We start from the raw sequence: 18,771 nt of genomic DNA on the forward strand, positions 1-18,771 counted from the left end.
CCTTGGCAAGGCTCGTTCTTATCAGAGACAATTAGTTTCAGTCACCTTTTAACCGTGAATTAACGGAATTTGCAGAGAAGCATTAAAAGGTTTTGCTTTTATCTGTTTGGTGTTTGTTTACTTGGAACAAGGTTTGGGTCAGAACAAGTGCTGTGGTCATGTGATCTCCTTTTTGCGACAAGCAACGTCAATGAGGGAAGCCAGTTCACTTAACAACCATGTTACTAACTTATCAACTGTGGTGATTCACTTAACGGTGGCAAGAATTGTCATAAAATGGGGCAAAACTCACTTAAATGAACGTTTCACTTAGCAACATAAACTTTGGGCTCAGTTGTGCTCATAACTCGAGGACTACCTGTAGAAATGAGGGCAGGAGGGGATTGTGACTTGTCTAAAGATTTATAATTTCTTCCTCTCGGTCCATGATGGCGCACATGCCAGAGGTGGCACGCAGAGCCCTCTGTATGGGCACGCACAGCGTCGCCAGCTGCTCTTCTGGTTTCTGGCACACCAGCCAACTGGTCTTTGCTGGCAGCGGAGCACCCGAAAACGGCCTGAAAAATTAGGCCGTTTTCTAGGCCTTTTTTTGGCCTGTTTTCAGGCCGTTTTCCAGATGGCTTTCAGGCTGTTATCCGGCTGCTTTCTGGGCCAATTTTGGAAACAGCTCAAGAAATGGCCTGAAAATGGCCTAGAAAATGGCCTAAAATTAGCCAAAAAAACGCCCCCCAAACAGGCCGTTTTTCGGACCGTTTTCAAGGCAAAAATGGCCTCAGTACAGTTTGAAAAGGCCACCCAAAATGCCCCAAAACAGGCATGTATGCACCGAACAGCTGGTCTTTGGGTTTCTGGTACTCCAGCTTGTGCATATGCTTGCGTGTTCTGATCTGGGCACTTGGTGCCGAAAAGGTTTCGCCATCACTGCTCTAGGTGAACTTTTGTGTGTCTTCTACGCACTGTTCCTTGACGGAACTCAATTCCACACTTGATGCATTTACAGCAGTGGCCACCAACCTTTTTTGTGCCACGGCCCGGTACCGGCATCACAAAATGATCCAGGGCCCGTGCACCGCATCAGCACGCGCGACGAGGCAAGGCGAGCGGTGACCGCCGCCAGCCGCCGCTTCTCCCACCACCTCAATTCCTCCTTTGTACCTTTGTCGATGGGCTTCGGGACGGCTTCGGGACGGTTGCTCGGCTCGCCTTGCCTTGGGTGCTGAAAGAATCCTCGCGCCTTAGTTTCATTTGAAGTTGCCCCCCCCTTTGATGAAACTAAGGCGCGAGGATTCCTTTAGGACCCAAACGCCACTTTCCAACCAGAAAAGCTCACCGGGAAGCACTTTCTCATCGAAACAAGATGGTGGCGCCCAGCAAACTGGCGGCCCGGTAGAAAATGTTCCACGGACCAGTACCGGTCTGGGGCCCGGTGGTTGGGGACCCCTGATTTACAGGACTTCTCCCCCAAGTGAACCACCTGATGTTTCCAGTTCTCCCTGTTGAGTTAAACATTTTCCACCCTCCCAACACGGATATGGCTTCTCCCCTGTGTGGATTCTCAGATCGGCACGGAGTCCTCCCTTCTGAGCGAAGCATTTCCCACATTCTGTTCACTTCTTCTTTTTGTGAGAGTCGTGTCTTCTCTTATGACTCCGAAGAGATGAAGTATGAGTGAAACTCATTCCACACACTGAGCACTGATAAGGTTTTATCCCCGTGTGAATCTGCTCGTGGGCCCGGAGGTCGTAGCTGCGAGCAAAGGCCTTGCCACATTTCCCACACTTGTAAGGTTTCTCTCCTGAGTGAACTCTCTCGTGCTTTTTGAGGTAATCTTTGAGAGCAAAATTCTTCCCACAGGCCAAGCATTTATGAGGTTTTTCTCCAGTATGAGTGGCCTGATGTTGCAAAAGATGGGTTTTCCGGTAAAAACATTTACCGCACTCCAAACATTTCAGAGAGGTCACTCCTATGTGCTTTATCAGGCTGTGTTTTCTCAGGGTTGACAAATAAGCAAATACTGCCCCACAGTCCAAACACTTGTGATCTTTTCTTCCTTTGTGAACTTGCCCGTGACGCGTGAGGCCTCCTTTGGTAAGAAAAAACGTTCCACACTCGATGCACTGAAAGGGCTTCTCCCCGGAGTGAATCATCTGGTGTTGCCACAGGCTTGCCTTTACAAGGAAGCACTTCCCACACTCTGTGCACTTGTAGGGTTTCCCCCCTGTGTGGGCATCCTGGTGTGAACGAAGATAGGACTTGCAAGAAAAGCTTTTCCCACACTCCGCACATTTATAGTGTTTCTTTCCTCTGTGCCGTTCCTGGTGCCTGCAAAGGTCCGAAAAATACACAAATTGTTTCTCACAGTCCGAGCATTGATAGGGTCTGTCGCCAGAGTGGATTCTCTGATGTCGTACCAGGGAGGCCTTGGTGGAAAAACATTTCCCGCATTCTGGACACTCTTCATTTTTCTCCAGTCGGTTTTTTTTCTTGTGACTCCGAAGAGAGGATCGCGGGGCAATTTCACCCCTGCACGCATTGTAAGGCTTTATTTCCTGGTGAAATTTCTGGTGGAGCCAAAGCTGCAACTTCTGAGGGAAGGCCTTCTCGCATTGGCCGCACTTGTAATGATTCTCTCGTGTGCGAAGCTCTGATTTCTGACATAACCACAATCTTTTCCTCCACTTCCGGCATTCCTGAGATCTCTTTCTTCCCTGGTGGATTCGCTGATGGGCTCCAAGGTCCGAGCCTTTAGCAAAACGCTCCCTGCACTCTCCGCATTTGTAAGGCTTCACTCCAGGGTGGCTCCGGAGATGTTTGGCAAAGCTCCAGACTCCGGGAAAGGAGCTTCCACAAAGAGAACACAGGTGGGATCCACTCCCCGTGTGCAGCTTCCGGTGGATCAAAAGGAGGGACAGGTGAGCAAAGGATTTCCCGCACTCGGAGCATGTGGAAAACCTCTCTTGTTTTTTCTGAGGGGAATTCTGTTCAGAGGGTTTTCCCCCCGGTATCATTTCTGGAGGCTGTTCACTTGCAGTGTGCTTTGCAACCAGAGACAATTTGCAAGCAAAACTTTGGACACGGGTTTTCTCAGGCACCTGTCGGATGAAGGAAAAAAGAACTGAAGAAAAATCTATGGAGATTCTCAGTCATTCAGATCATGGTTGTCCCAAAAGTGTTTTTTTTCCCCCCCAAAGAGACAGGTGGACTTTCTGGTTTTTCTTTGGAGACAACCGGCTTCTCATTCAAGAAGTTTCTTCAGCTCTGACTGGACAGTGGATAATGGAAGGATTTAGATTCCTTTCAGACAGATGGTCATTTGTATCCCTTCTGAGAGCCCTTGAGGCCACTTGGAGGTTCCTCTGTGTCCTCAGGGTCACCTGAATGGTGCAAATAGGTGTGGAGCCTTCTTGGAACTGCCGAAAGGACTGTGTTGTGGAGCTGTGCTTTCTGCGGGATGTTTCCACCCTGTGTCCCTTCACTGTTGAACACGGGCGCAGGCTGTTGGAGATGAGTCTGTGTTGTTTGCATTTCAGACTGATGCGCAAATGGTTCCTGTAGTCTGCAATTTTTCTCTGGAAATCCATTCATATTCTGACACCATTTGGATGCCTCCAAGTGGCCTCAACAACTCTCTAAAGCAACGCAAATGGCCAGCTGTCTGCAAGGAATCTAAAGCCTTCCACTCCCCACCATCCAGTCAGAGCTGAAGAAGCTTCTTGGATGAGAATTGAAACATCTTCCAAGAAAAACCAGAAAGCCCTACTGAAAAAGCACTTTTTGGCACAACTGAAGAAAAGATGAAGATTCATCAAGTCTGAAAATATCTCAAACAATAGCAAGGAGACATGGTCCCTGGAGCAGCAGTCACCAAACGGTGGTCCGTGGTCCGCTAGAAAATTTTGGTGGGCTACAGAGAAATCTTACCCCCAGAGCACCACCATCCCCAAAGCAATTAATCCAGGCTGCACAGAAATACAAGGCTGCGCTGCCCACATGGCCTGCAGGAATCCTCCCTGCCCACTCACTCTTTACCCGACAAACTTACCTGCTAAGTTGCTATTTTTCCTTTTTCCGACCATCAGCTGTTCTGCTGTGCCGGAAGATTTAAATTAGCTAGGAAGCAGGAAATGGTTGGATTTCTTGCTTTCCAGCTAATCTTTAGATCTTTGGCTCTGCTTTTAAGCATAGCTGAACCTCCCTTAGGACTGAAGTTTCTATTATTCAGTGTAGAGTCACGGCAAGCAAATTTTAGGTGACAGACTCAACTAGCTGATGGCAGGTAGATAGATCACCAAATGATTCTGTGAGCAACTCAATCTGCCTGCCTGCTTTGCCTGATTTTGGGTAAAAGTTGCTATTTTTTATTTTAAAAAATCAATATATTTATAATATTTATAATATTTACATACAAGCCATGTCCAGCCAGTCACATGACCACCAAGCCACACCCACAAATTAGGCCACGCCCACAGAACCGGCTAGTGGTCCCTGGGATTTAAAATTATGAATTTGGTGGTCCCTGAGGTCCAAAAGTTTGGCGACCCCTTGCGCTGGAGGGATACCCAAAGCCTCAATTTCATTCCAGCTGAAAAAGTACGCCATTATCCTCCCTACGGAGCTGACTTGAGATTTCCCCATCCATTTTCTTAAGCAAGAGGGGAATGATGGCCAACAGAGTCGCTGTTGCTCCCTGTTTGCCTGTCTGACCTGGGACAATTTCTGCCTTTTCCTTTCGCTCGGTTGAGGGGGCTGAGACCCACTGCAAGGACCACTCCACCTGACTTACGTGTGTCAAGTGGGTCCATATATAGCAGAGGTCTCCAAACTTGGCAACTTTAAGACTTGTGGACTCCAACTCCCACAATTCCTCAACCAGCCATGCTGGCTGAGGAATTCTGGGAGTGGAAGTCCACAAGTCTCAAAGTTGCCAGGTTTGAAGATCCCTGATATATAGAGACAGTATATCCTATGTAGGTATTGATGGACACAGTTCTTTAGGCCACTGCTGGCTAACGTGAACTCCTATACAATCCCTAGATCTTGCCCAGCTTGACAGACCGACTCCAATTCCAAGTTACACTCGGTAATTTAATCAGATCTGAGCAAAAATGGGTTCCCGCCCCAACCAGAAGATGATTAAAAAATATATCAAGTTTTATTAGAATTTAAATTAGAAGAAGAAAAAGTAAAAGAAACGATGGTGGTATGGATGAAAAACTTTGGTCATAGCATAAAATTAGATGATTGGCAGAAAGTATGGAATAGAAATAAAAAAAATGACATTAGCGATACCCTTTAAAGAAAATCTGTATAAATTATTTTATAGATGGCATATACTACCATCAAAATTGGCAAAAATGAACTCTAAATTTTCCCCTATATGTTGGAAATGTAATGAAGAAAGAGGAACTTACTATCACTTATGGTGGAGTTGCAAGGAGGCCCAAAAATATTGGCAAAATCCACATGTGGATAGAAATAATGTGTGGAATTAAAATACTGTACAATACAGGCCTGAGTTCTTTCTGTGGGGAATTAACACTGGGAAATACGATAATGAAACTCTGTATTTAATGATTCATGTAATTACTGCAGCAAGGTTGGCATATGCACAGAACTGGAAAAATAAAGACATTCCAAATGAATTGGAAATATTGAAGAAAATCACAATGTGCGCAGAAATTGATAAATTAACAAAAGAACTAAAAAATAAGGAAGATTCGGATTATTATAAAACGTGGGAGAAATTTTATGGTTGGCTAGAGATAAGGAAGATCAATGAGAATAAGGAATGATTATAAGTATGTACTGTATTTTATTTAAAGTGTATAGAGGAGAATTATGTAATATTACTATTGGATTTAGCGAAGTAATGACAATGATTGATGTTAGGGAGACTGTACCACGTTCAACTTTTTTATTGTAAGAATTGTCCGTCTTTGTGTTTGTTTAATAAAGAATTAAAATTAAAAAACAAAGATGGATTCCCCCCCATAAGGCTGAGAACCTACAATATTTCAGCAAGCATTTCTATTTTATTTGCTTATATAAGTAAGGAAATGCCTATTCCCGTGATGGCGAACCTATGGCACGCGTGCCACAGGTGACACACAGAGCCATTTGTGCCAGCACGAGCTGCAAACAAACTTACCTCACTGCACATGTGCACACCTCACAGCTGATTTTTGGCCAGTTTGAGGCCTTTTTCGGCCTCCCACAGGCTTGAAGAAGGCTTCTGCAGGCTTCTGTAGGCTTTGCAGACCAAAAAGTAGCCCCGTTTCATCACGTCCTGTTTTTCTGAAAATACTGGAAGTGATGAAACAGGACTAGTTTTCAGCCTGCTAAGCCTGCAGAAGCCTTCCTCAAGCCAGCTGAAAATCAGCTGTGAGGTGCAGCGCAGGTAAGGGGGGTGGGTGGGGATTGTGGGCGCACATATACGGGGTGTGTGGGGGGGACTGCACATTGCCTTCTGGGTGCTGGCACGCAAACGTGAGCATGCAAGTGCATGCACAATTTTAGGCACAGGAGCCCCAAAAGGTTAGCCACCACTGGCGATTCTCTGTATAATAGCTACTAAAGTAAATAGTTACTAAAGTTACTATCACATCCTCTCATTTGTGAATGTAAGCAATTTCAGCAAACTTTATTGAAATAAATTGTGATTTCCAGAGAGGCCAGAGCAATTTTCTTTTTCAAACCTGTTGCTCTGTCACACTCAAGGCATCCGTCTCCCAATTCACATAATTTAAGATGATTAATGTTTGTCCGATCAACACTAGAATGGCTTCCCGTGGTTCCTTTACAGCAGAGGTCTCCAAACTTGACAGCTTTAAGACTTGTGGTCTTCAACTCCCAGAATTCCTTCTCCACCCATGTGAGCTCAGGAATTCTGGGAGTTGAAGTCACAAGTCTTAACGTTGCCAAGGTTGGAGATCCTGGGGGTAGAGGATCTTCTCTGTGGTGGATCTATGGCAGGGGCCTTCAAACTTGACAGCTGTGGACAGCTGAGACTTGTGGACTTCCAACTCCCAGAATTCCTCCTCCACCCATGTGAGCTCAGGAATTCTGGGAGTTGAAGTCCACAAGTCTTAAACTTGCCAACTTTGAAGAGACCTGAACTGGACCTACCCAATTCCAGCAATTCCAGTTCTTTATACTTTTTAGCCTCCAGTCTCCTCCTCATCCTTTATTGATGTTCACAGACTTTCTATTCAAACAGACTTCAAAGAGACCTTTTGGCAGGAATTTACCCAAAAGTCCTTCCTGGATATACCCGGGGAGCCTTGGCCGGGCGAGGAGGGGGCAGATCCAGCCCGGGGAGGGAGCCCCTTTGCGCCCCCTGGAAGGAAGGGAGGGATCCGCTCCCTGCAGGCGACGCCAGAGCCGGATCTCCCCGAGGAAGAGCCGGCAAGCCGAAGAGCGGGATCCGCTGCAGCTCCCTTCCTCCTGGCAGGGAGGGGAGAAGATCTCCCGGCTGGAGAGCAGCCCCACCCGCCCCGAGCGGGATCCAGAAGCCCCTCCCGAGGGATCCAGCGCCGATCCTCGCCCGGGCGAAGCGGGACTCACAGAGGGGAGAGGCGATCCAGCGAGGGGGGGATCTCCTAGCTGGCGGAGACGGAGCCCTACCTGCCCGAGAAGCCGCCTTGGAAAGGATCCACCGTGGAGAGACCGGAAAAGACTCGCTGGCCGACGCGAAAGAAAGCAGCTCGGAAGAATGCAGCGGTGGGGGCGGGGCTTCGAGTTCCCCTTGGGCTCCGCCTCCTCCAGGCAGCCACGCCCCCTTGGCTATTAGATGGGGGTTGCCTCCCCCTCCGGTGTGAAGGTTGGCGAGTCAAAGCAGTCTCTATCTTCTTGTCCCAAAGGATGGTTAAATTCCTTCTGGGGAGGTTTTTATCCACCAGGAAAACAGCTGCAAATAAAGTCAATTGTTGATAAGTAACATTATCCTATAACTGAAAGTATAAATAGCGAGGTGACGACTAGGAAAAAAAAAATATTCATTAACGCAGGGGTCTCCAAACTTGGCCACTTTAAGACTTGTGTACTAAACAGCAGCTAGGATTGTATTTGCACCAAAATGAGAACATTCCGATGGATGAGGTAATAAACTAAGAAAATAATGGAATGTGTAGACATGAATAGATTGACAATGGCAATTAGAGAACAAGAAGAAAAATATTATTATAAAATTTGGAATTTATTTTATGAATGGCTGGATAGATGAGTAAGAAATTGAAATATGTAAGTACAGTATAATATATCGTTACTGATAAACGAATGAGTGAGATAGAGTAAGGAAATGAATGTGAAATATATCATTGAAAGTTAATAATTATGTTAAGGATAATATAATAAGTGATACATGTGATATAAAATACTGATTAGAACAATTATAAACATAAGTAAAATATGTATGATAATGTTATGTGCACAAAGGTTTTATTTGTTTGTTATAACAATATACCATATATATATATATGCACAGGAGAACATATATATAACTTAAGAAAACAAATACATATACATATACATATGCACATACACACACACACACACACATATATATATATATTCTTAAGTTTTTGCGGGTATTTATATGTATGGTATTCAGCTTTGTTCGGGTATTTTCCCACGTCATTATAATTGTGCTTTTAAAGTTGCAGCAACATTTGGGAGAATCTCACCTGCCATCATCAGGCTTCTGTATTGTGTTTGTCTGTGAGTCAGGCTTTTACAGCCTTTTCTGTTTTAAATTTGGTGCTAGCCTACTGCTGTGCCAGAAAGGTTTTTTCTTCATCCTGATTGGTTGGGAGTCTTGGTCTGTGTTTATTGGTCTTGGAGTTTGCTGTGTTCTGCTTGAATTGGTGTTTCTAATATCTTCTGTCTGTTTTGTGGCTTTTTTTGTCTTGATTGGCTGGCAACATTGTGTTTCCTGTTTTGGAGGCTTTTAGTGCAGCTTGGTAAATGGACGGCTATCATTTATTAGGAAGCTAGGTTTCATCTGGGTGCCTGGTTGGGGTGTGTTTGAGCTGGAGGTATGGGGATCTGTTTGTGCTCAGGTGTTTGGCCAATAAAGTATTCTATTCTATTCTATTCTATTCTATTCTATTCTTAAAGTTGCCAAGTTTGCAGACCTCTGCATTAAGGTTATAGCTGAATTAAAGGTAACTTCTTTTCAAGCCAAGGCAGAAGAATGCAAGAGTGAAATAAGAATGATATATTTGACATATTCATCACTTTTGCTGTTTCTTGGATGGCATTATAGTTTGTCATGGGGAATATTTGTGATACCTATTTTTAAAAATATTTTTAAAAAAATATTTAAGCATTTTAGGCATATACACTTCAGAGGCGGTATTCAGCAGATTCTGACCAGTTCTGGAGAACAGGTAGCAGAAATTTTGAATAGTTCAGAGAACTGGCAAACCACCTCTGACTGGCCCCGCCCCCTCTCTTCTCTGCCTCCCGAGTCCCAGCTGATTGGCTGGGTCTTCTTTTGTTGCCCTGCACAGGAGAACGGAGCTGGAAAGCAGGTTAGCGGGTTGGGGAGAGAATGGGGATTTTGCAGTATCCTTTCCCTGCCACCCCCACCAAGCCACGCCCACAGAACCGGCAGTAAAAAAAATTGAATTCCACTACTGATGCACTTCAACTATTTTTAAACTTTAAAAAAATAAGGAAAGTATTGATTTCAAACACTAGAAATACAAACTAGAAAAGAAAAAGAAGAAAAATCTATCTGTATAATTTATACTGAGCGATACTCGCCATTTTACTAGTGGGTGCTATATACAGAGAGCCCAAGGTATTGTAAGATATTACAAAATAATTGCCACAGGAGCCTACCTTTGCAAATTCTTTGGCTAACTCAAAGCACTGTTTCAAAATGGCTGCAGAGCTGAGTCAAGGAGGTGTGTTGTGGGGACCAGAGAGGAAAGGGACTTCCTGTGGGGGTCAGGAGGAACCCAGGGGCTGCTGGGAAGGAAAAGTGTGGAAGGTACCCGGAAGACACATAGGAGGGTTTAGATGGCCTCCAGGCATCTGAGGATCATGGAAATGGTTTAGCTAAAATGTTTTTCTTTGAAGACATTTTGCTTCTCATCGAAAAAGCTTCTTCAGTTCTGACAGGATAGTAGGGAATGGAAGGATTTATATTCCTTACAGACAGCTGGTCATTTGCATTGAAGAAGCTTCTTGGATGAGAAGCGAAACGTCTTCAAAATCAAAAACAAAACAACAAAACAAAGTCCAGTTGAAAAAAGCACCTTTGGGACAATTCTGGCCTGGACCTGACTGAGAATTTCTGCAGACTTTTAGCTATCCAATTTGGGATGAACACCCTTTGAATGGTGTGGGAGTAGGAATGGATTTCCAGAGGAAAATTGCAGAGTACAGGAATCAGGAGAACTACTCAGGTGACCCCCGAGGACACAGATAAACCTCCAAGTGCTTCAACAACCCTCCAAAAACAGGGATCTTCAAACTTGACAGCTTTAAGACTTGTGGACTTCAACTCCCAGAATTCCTCCTCCAGTCCTGTTAGCTCAGGAATTCTGGGAGTTGAAGCCCACAAGTCTTAAAACTTGCCACGTTTGAAGACCCTTGCTTTAAAAGGATGCAAATGACCAGTTGTCTGCAAGCAATATAAATCCTTCCATTCCCCACTGTCAGAGCTGAAGAAGCTTCTTGGATGAGAAGCGAAACGTCTTCAAAAGAAAAAAAAGAAGAAAGTCCAGTTGCCTCCAGAAAAAGCACCTTTGGGTGCTTGAGCTGGATGACTGAGAATCTCTACAGACTTTTAGCTTAAATGTTTCTGTTTTGGTGTAGTGATTTCTGTTATGCAATCATAACACAAAGGTATGGGTGTGTTTGAAAAAGACTTAAGGATGCCCACCCACTGTATAACAATTAGGCCCTGCCTGACCTGCAGAATTTAAAAGCGCTGTCCAGAAGAAATAGAGAAGAGCAATACCATCCCAATCCGCATGATAACAGATAATCAGAGTTGGAAGGGACCTTGTCGGTCATCTAGTCCAACCCCCCACCCAAGCAGGACACCCTACACCATTTCTGACAGATGGGAGTCCAATCTCTTCTTGAAAGTCTCAAGTGATGGCACTCCCACAACTTCCAATGGTAACTTCTGTTCCATTGGTTGATTTGTTCTCACTGTTCTCACTTATTTCCAGGTTGAATCTCTCCCTGTTCAGTTTCCATCCATTGTTCCTTGTCTGGCCTACAGGTGCTTTAGAAAATAGCTTGACCCTTTCCTCTCTCTGGCAGCCCCTCAAATATTGGAAGACTGCTATCCTGTCTCCCCTGGTCCTTCTCTTCACTAGACTAGCCAGGCCCAGTTCCTGTAATATGTTTTAGTCTCCAGTCCCCCAATCATCTTGGTTGCTCTTCTCTGTACTTTTTCCAGAGTCTCAACATCCTTTTTATAGTGTGGTGACCAACACTGGATGCAATACTCTAGGTGTGGTCTTACTAAGAATTTGAGATGCTGCTCAGCAGCTGAAAAAAAAAATTGCCTCTTTTGCTCCTGCCATGTAGGAATGTGACTGGTATTTGAGCCTTTCCAGCTCAGTGAAATCGAAACGATTCCAAGTCCATGTTGTTGATCAGGAATCTAATAATTCTAACAGTCTCAATGGGACAGCCGTGCAGCTGGCACGGACCATTACCTCAGCAGGCCATTGAAAGCCCAATATCCCTGAGGTACCACCCAATGTCCCTAGACCACCACCATGGGGGGGAGGGGAGGAATTCTGGGAGTTGAAGTCCACAAATCATAAAAAGGCCATAATCCCCAGTGGTGGGATTCAACTTTTTTTTTTTTACTACTGGTTCTGTGGGCATGGCTTATTTGTTGGGCGTGGCTTGGTGGTCATGTGATTGGGTGGGTGTGGCTTGGTCATGTGACTCGGTGGGCATGATCGGTGATCATGTGACTGGGCATGCTTGGCGGTCATGTGACTGGGTGGGCGTGGCCAACTTCATGTCACTCACATCAAAGGGTGCCTTGCCCGGCCTCAAAGAGATACAATTTCCCTCTCTATTTATTTACTATTACTATTAGTCCCCCATCCCTGGTACAAATGATGGAGGGAGCAAGGGAGGGGGGCAGTGGTGGTATTCTACTGGTTCGGCCCGATTCTGGCTTACCGGTAGCGCTGAAGATCAGCTGGCAGAGAACCGGTTCACTCCTTTCTCGGACAGTTGGGCCCACCCACCCGCCTCTTCTCCCAAGTCCTTTTTAACCTCTCAGTTGTTTGGCGCCACAGAGCGTATTGCTGTGCTAACAGCTGAGAGGCGCAGTAGCTTAATTTTTATTGTTTTAATGTGTGCACAAAGCACACATTTGGCGCACGCGCGAGTCATGCAACACACACACACCCTGCAGCCACACCCACAGAACCGGTGGGGGGAACTTTTGAATCCCAACGGAGGGCTTCCTTTTCCGTAACCAGCAGAGACTTTGATTAGTGTTTCAATTTATCTGAAGTAGGCAAGGAAGTGTAGGAAGTTAGCACCCACCCCTCTCCTAAGCAGAATGAAATATTCTAGGAAATATTGAAAAAGCGGAATATTTCCCCTAAAAGAGAAATCTTAAGTGACACAGAAACTCAGCCCCGGTGGATATTTTGGTACCAGCTTATCTACAAGACAAAAGAATGGGCCAGCTTATCACAAAAGACCTTCACATCCAGAGTGATAGGATTAGCTCTCACTCAGATCCAAACCAGAACAAAGCCATTAAGCCATTATTGAACGTATTGTGAAATCTCCTCCGCTGGGTTTGAATTTCCCGCTGGGAAGCGTTGCCGGCGCGGCGTAGAAATTGAGACGGAAACAGCACAGCGAGGATACACGTTCCTGAGCTAGCAATCTGACTGTGAATAACTGGATGGTTTTATACCCTTTTTCCCTTAAGAATTTGTGTTTCAATAGCTTTGTGTTTCTAATATGGTTAATGGTTTGTGCCTCGTGTGATTCCTGTGCTTAATGGATTTATTCCTCATTTGGGATTGTTCGGAGGGCTGGCGGGGAATGTTTGCTAGGGCTTGATTGGATTTCTAATTTAATTTTCTTATCTGTCCTAAGTGTCTTTCGAAACTGGTATGGTGTTTCATAAGAGGTTGCCTTGACATTATAGGGTTATTAATGATCTACCATGTAATCTTTTAAGTGAAAAACAGGATATCTGATAATGAGGAAGAGGAGGAAATTTGGGGAATTTCCATGAAGGAGTCTGGGAGGAGTTATGAAAAACACCCATATCTTTCTTATGAGAATCTGTATAACTTCTATATATGAAAAACAGGAAGTATTATGTAATTTGTTAAATGTGATAATCCTATATAAGGCTGTAATTACTGGAAGTGGGTGTCTCTTTTCTCCTAAACTGATGTTTCGGATTGGGGGCCGGTATTGCAATACTTTATAATAAAGCATCCTGCGGATTCTGATTATCACAGTCTGTTGTTTTATTTTTATCATATTCTCTCATTCTCATTTTGAGAGACCCATCCTTATGTATAAATAGTTTTTTTCCCCTCTTAAAATATCCTTGTTTTCATTCCAACTTAACAATTATTTTGAAATTGCAATCTATCTATCTATCGTTATTCGGGTTTTCTCCCGTGTAAAATTGGAAGTATCTAGGCGACATTTTGATGAAGTTTCATTTATCATCTTCAGGCTTGTGTCTTCGGCTTTGTGCTTCTCGGAGTAATGTGAGCTTGCAGCTGTTTCTTCCTTTTAACTGCTAGTGGGGGTGTGACTTGATTGGGTGGGGGCTTGGCTGTGTTCTGATTGGGTGGGAGTACTTCCAATTTTAGATACTTCCAATTTTACGTGGGAGAAAACCCGAATAACCAAAGATCCACATACAAATACCCGCAAAAACCTCAGAAAACATACATATATATAAAAATTATGTTTTCGTAGCACAAAGCCGAAAGCACCAGCCTGAAGATGGCGAGTGAGACCTCGTCGAAACATTACCAAGATGCAATGGGGAAAAAACGGGAAAAGACCCGAACACACGAAGACCTGCATATATATATTTCGGCTTCGTGCTCGTGCGAGCAAAGCGTGATCGGAGCTGCCGTCTCTCTATAAATACTGGTGGGGAGGTTGGCTGTGTTGTCATTTCTTGATTGGTTGATGGAGTTGATGTTGGCAGATTGGCTGGCTTTTTTGTAAGAACACCTGTGGCTGAGGTATTGGCTGTCTATCAGCCTCCTGTGTTGTAACGACCTGGGTAATGGGCTGTGTGATGACCTTCTGAGTTCTATTGTTGTGACATCCTGGGTCTTGTGCGGTAATCTCCTGGGTTGTTGGCTGTGTTGTAACATCCTGAGGTTTTGTGGTGTAACCTCCTGAGTTCCGTGATGTGATATCCTGAGCGGGTGGCTATGATGTGACGTTCCGGGTTTTGGTTTGGCTCTGAGTTTGAGGCCTGGATATGTGTTCATGGCGTGTGTCAGTTTGCTTGGTTTGGGGGTCGGGTTGTGTGGCAACTGGTGATACAGTCGTGGTCTGGTTTCTGGACGGTGGTTGCCTTTCATCTATGGGGTGGGTTTAGGTTTGAGTTTGGTGAGAGAGATTGGTGATGGTGTCATGTGTTGTTTTGGGTCTGGTGTTGGTTTTCGTGGCTGGGACTCATTTGTTCGTAAGGGCTAGTTTCCCCTCTTAAAATATCCTTCTTGTTTTCATTCCAGCCTTAACATAATTATTTTGAAATTGTATGATATATATATATTCAATTTTTTTCTTTTTTCCTTTTGGCTTCATTTGCCAGCCTTTTGTGAATTTTCTTATGCCTCCGGAGAGATGAACTCCAACCAAAACATTTTCCGCACTCAGAGCACTTATGAGATTTTATCCCTGTGTGAATCTCCTCATGGGTCCGAAGGTCACTAATACGTACAAAGTCCTTCCCACAGTTCCTGCAGGTGTGAGGTTTCTCTCCTGTGTGAAGCCTCTCGTGGACCTTAAGATATTCCTTGTAAGCAAAAGATTTCCCACACTCCAGACATTCATAAGGCTTTTCTCTGGTATGAATTCTCCGATGCCTCAAAAGGCTGTCATTTCTGAAAAAACATTTACCGCACTCCAAACATTTCAGAGAGGTCACTCCTACGTGCTTTATCAGGCTGTGTTTTCTCAGGGTTGACAAATAAGCAAATACTGCCCCACAGTCCAAACATTTGTGATCTTTTCTTCCTTTGTGAACTTGCCCGTGACGTGTGAGGCCTCCTTTGGTAAGAAAAAACATTCCACACTCGATGCACTGAAAGGGCTTCTCCCCGGAGTGAATCTTCTGGTGTTGACACAGGCTCCCCTTTACAAGGAAGCACTTCCCACACTCTGTGCACTTGTAGGGTTTCCCCCCTGTGTGGGCATCCTGGTGTGAACGAAGATAGGACTTGCAAGAAAAGCTTTTCCCACACTCCGCACATTTATAGTGTTTCTTTCCTCTGTGCCATTCCTGGTGCCTGCAAAGGTCCGAAAAATACACAAATGGTTTCTCACAGTCCGAGCATTGATAGGGTCTGTCGCCAAAGTGGATTCTCTGATGTCGTATCAGGGAGGCCTTGGTGGAAAAACATTTCCCGCATTCTGGACACTCTTCATTTTTCTCCCATCGGTTTTTTTTCTTGTGACTCCGAAGAGAGGATCGCGGGGCAATTTCACCCCCGCACGCATTGTAAGGCTTTATTTCCTGGTGAAATTTCTGGTGGAGCCAAAGCTGCGACTTCTGAGGGAAGGCCTTCTCGCATTGGCCGCACTTGTAATGTTTCTCTCGTGTGTGAAGCTCTGATTTTTGACATAACCACAATCTGTTCCTCCACTTCCGGCATTCCTGAGATCTCTTTCTTCCCTGGTGGATTCGCTGATGGGCTCCAAGGTCCGAGCCTTTAGGAAAACGCTCCCTGCACTCTCCGCATTTGTAAGGCTTCACTCCAGGGTGGCTCCGGAGATGTTTGGCAAAGCTCCAGACTCCGGGAAAGGAGCTTCCACAAAGAGAACACAGGTGGGATCCACTCCCCGTGTGCAGCTTCCGGTGGATCAAAAGGAGGGACCGGTGAGCAAAGGATTTCCCGCATTGGGAGCATGTAGACAATCCTTCCTGGTTCCTCTGAGGGGAACTCTGCTCAGAGGGTTTCCCCCCATGCATGGTTTCTGGAGGCTGATCAATTGAAGGGCTTTGCAGTCCAATGTTTGGTGAGAGGTGGTTGCTGTTTCCTCCCCCCACGTAGCTCCTGCTGGACGAAGGGAAAAGAAGTGAAGGAAAGAGTTAGATCCTTTCTCTTTCTGAACCCAAGTATCCCAAACAATAGCTAGGACAGGGGACTCCAACCTTGGCAACTTTAAGCCTGGCGGACTTCAACTCCGAAAATTCCCCAGCCAGCAAAGCTGCCAAGGTTGGAGACCGCTGAGCTAGGAGATCCCGTCCATGAGCCCTGGTAAGATTCCCAAAGCCTCCCCCCACCTCAAAGCAATGCCGGGATCCTCTTCGGAAAGACCCCCCCCCTTTCCCTTTCTTAGCAGGAGGGGAGGGATGGCTGACAAGAGTCTCTGTTGCTCCCCTTTTGCCTGACTGAAGTGGGACAATCTCCATCTTTTCCTTTCGTTCCTTTGGGGGTTTTTGTGTGTGTGTGTGTGTGTGTGTGTGTGTGTGTGTGTGTGTGTGATGCAGATGATATGTGAGATCCATTGTAATAACCCGCACAGGACTTGCACGTATCCATACGTGTGGACAGTAAATCCTATGTAGGTATTTGTGGACATTGTTCTTTGTTGACACGGATCAAGATGGCCTCCACCTAAAATGGCTTCCCGTGGTTCCTTTATGGTTTAGGGTGGGTGTACAGGCAGTCCTTGACTTACAACCATTTGTTTAGTGACCAGAGTTACAACGGCGTTGAAAAAGAGACGGAATGACCAGTTTTCACCTTTTGTTCTAACCTAGGCTTCCTCAGAAAGCATAAAACACAATCTTAATCCTGGCAAAACCTCTTTTATTTCCACGTTCATTCACAGCCTGCAAGGCTTCACAAACAGCCTTTCAGGGGAATGTTTATAAACACCCACCTTATCGCACTTGGAATGCGGCCAGAGAACTAATTGACAAATTCAGAGCAAGACCAAACTTGACACAGAGTCAAACAGAACTTTTCAAAGCTTGAACCGACCAGACAAACTAATTGCTTCCTGCAAAAGCTCACATCCCGTTCGCTCCTCTTTTATGTCCTATGGGAGGGGCCAATCATCTCCAAGGTGTGGGCTTACTCCCGAGTCAACCCTGCTTTCTCAATTGTTCTTGTCCTCTGGTAGGTCTGCACATGTGCAGGCTGGCAACTGGTTCCTCCGCATCACTGCTGTCTGAACCTGAAGGCAGCTGCTGACTGCCAGCCTGCCCTGGCCCCATTGCTGCCTCTGATGCAGAGCCCTCCTCCGGGCCTTCCTCAGCCTCCAGAACCGGCTTGGGTTCCTCCCCAACCTCCTCACTACTGTCCCACTCTGCTGCCAGCTCTGTCAGCTGCCGGCGGGTTATAACATGCAGCATCCCCACAGCCACTTGATAACTAGCATGTATTTTTGATGCTTGCACTGTCCTGGGGTCATATGTTCCCCTTTTGCAACCTTCCCAGCCATTTTCTGACCAGGAAAGTCAGTGAGGGAAGGTGTCAGGATTCCGGCAGTCACCCCCATTTAAATCATGAGTCTTGAGCGAAACTTCCAAAACTTCAAAAGGATTTATTGGGAGTTAAAATCTGGCACTGCCTGGGTGTAGCCAACTCTGAGGCACATCATTCATTGTCACCCTTGACCCTGGTTTCTCCCCACCCACTGGGTGTATCATAATTCATATTCTCCAATGGGACACATCCATAGCCAAGAGTCAGCAATCATGCTCTCCAGTTAGAATTTTGAGCAGCAGAAACTTCAGTCACCTAGTTACTATCTTTGAAAAACTATATATATGGAATGCACTTTCGGTTTGCACGCTGCCGTACGTCTCCCCCCTCCCTTTCTATTGGCAACTCTAAAAAAGACCATAGAAATATTTTATGAGTTGACAGAAGGCAGATTCATTTGATGAATGCAATGATTTATTTTAACAACTGTGGCAAAAAGAGCATGAAATGAGGAACAGCTCCCATAACAACTGAATCACTTAGCATTGGTAATTTTGAGGTCTGTGGTCATAAGTCGAGGACTAACTGTACAGGTAGTCCTCCACTTATGACCACAATTGAGCCCAACATTTATGTGGCTAAGTGAGAAACTTGGTAAGAGAATTTTGCCCCGTTTTATGACCTTTCTTGCCACGTTTGTTAAGGGAATCACTGCAGTTGTTACATTAGTAACACGGTTGTTCAATGAATCTGGCTTCCCCACAGAAGGTTGCAAAAGGATGCTGCAACCGTCATAAATGGGAGTCAGTTGTTCGGCATCTGAAAGTAAATCACGTGATCATGGGGATGCTGCAACGGTCGTAAGTGTGAAAAGTGGTCATAAGTGTCATGCCCTTGTTGGAGTCTGATTCTGAGGGGGAGATTGAGCAACTGACAGGGAGTGGGAATGTGGCTCCAGTGGCTGTGGAAGAAACGGGGGAAGGGCACAGTCCGGCTGGGCATTCAAAGAGAGACCAGGACCATCCCCTCTTCATCCTAGGGCACACAGGGAGGAACGGAGAAGGGAGCAACATGGCCTACGGGAGAGAAAAGGGCCCTGATCCCTTTCATTAGTTGCAGCTGG

General features: G+C 45.4%; 2 protein-coding genes across 2 annotated transcripts; both read right to left on the minus strand.

Annotated features, from left to right (window-relative positions):
- Window positions 1-1,263: 1,263 nt before the first annotated feature.
- On the minus strand, window positions 1,264-7,753 carry LOC148126609 (uncharacterized). Its single transcript, XM_087928294.1, has 2 exons — window positions 7,624-7,753; window positions 1,264-3,092 (listed from the first exon to the last, which is right to left on the minus strand). Exon 2 carries the CDS (start codon window positions 3,006-3,008, stop codon window positions 1,608-1,610), a length of 1,401 nt encoding a protein of 466 aa, XP_087784420.1. The 5' UTR covers window positions 3,009-3,092; window positions 7,624-7,753; the 3' UTR covers window positions 1,264-1,607.
- A 5,713-nt stretch (window positions 7,754-13,466) lies between these two features.
- Window positions 13,467-16,245, minus strand: LOC113450960 (uncharacterized). The gene has a single exon (XM_087928268.1). The coding sequence runs from the start codon at window positions 16,181-16,183 to the stop codon at window positions 14,765-14,767; it is 1,419 nt and encodes a 472-aa protein (XP_087784394.1). The 5' UTR covers window positions 16,184-16,245; the 3' UTR covers window positions 13,467-14,764.
- Between the last annotated feature and the right edge of the window lie 2,526 nt (window positions 16,246-18,771).

Source organism: Pseudonaja textilis, chromosome 2 (assembly GCF_049901715.1).
Source record: "Pseudonaja textilis isolate UNSWEBS1 chromosome 2, rPseTex1.2, whole genome shotgun sequence".
In the NCBI taxonomy this organism is placed as follows: Eukaryota; Metazoa; Chordata; class Lepidosauria; order Squamata; family Elapidae; genus Pseudonaja; species Pseudonaja textilis.

What these genes read in the sequence shown, in the direction of transcription:
- LOC148126609 (XM_087928294.1), bottom strand. Translation starts at nt 3,008, where the DNA reads ATGATACCGGGGGGAAAACCCTCTGAACAGAATTCCCCTCAGAAAAAA.
- LOC113450960 (XM_087928268.1), bottom strand. Translation starts at nt 16,183, where the DNA reads ATGCATGGGGGGAAACCCTCTGAGCAGAGTTCCCCTCAGAGGAACCAG.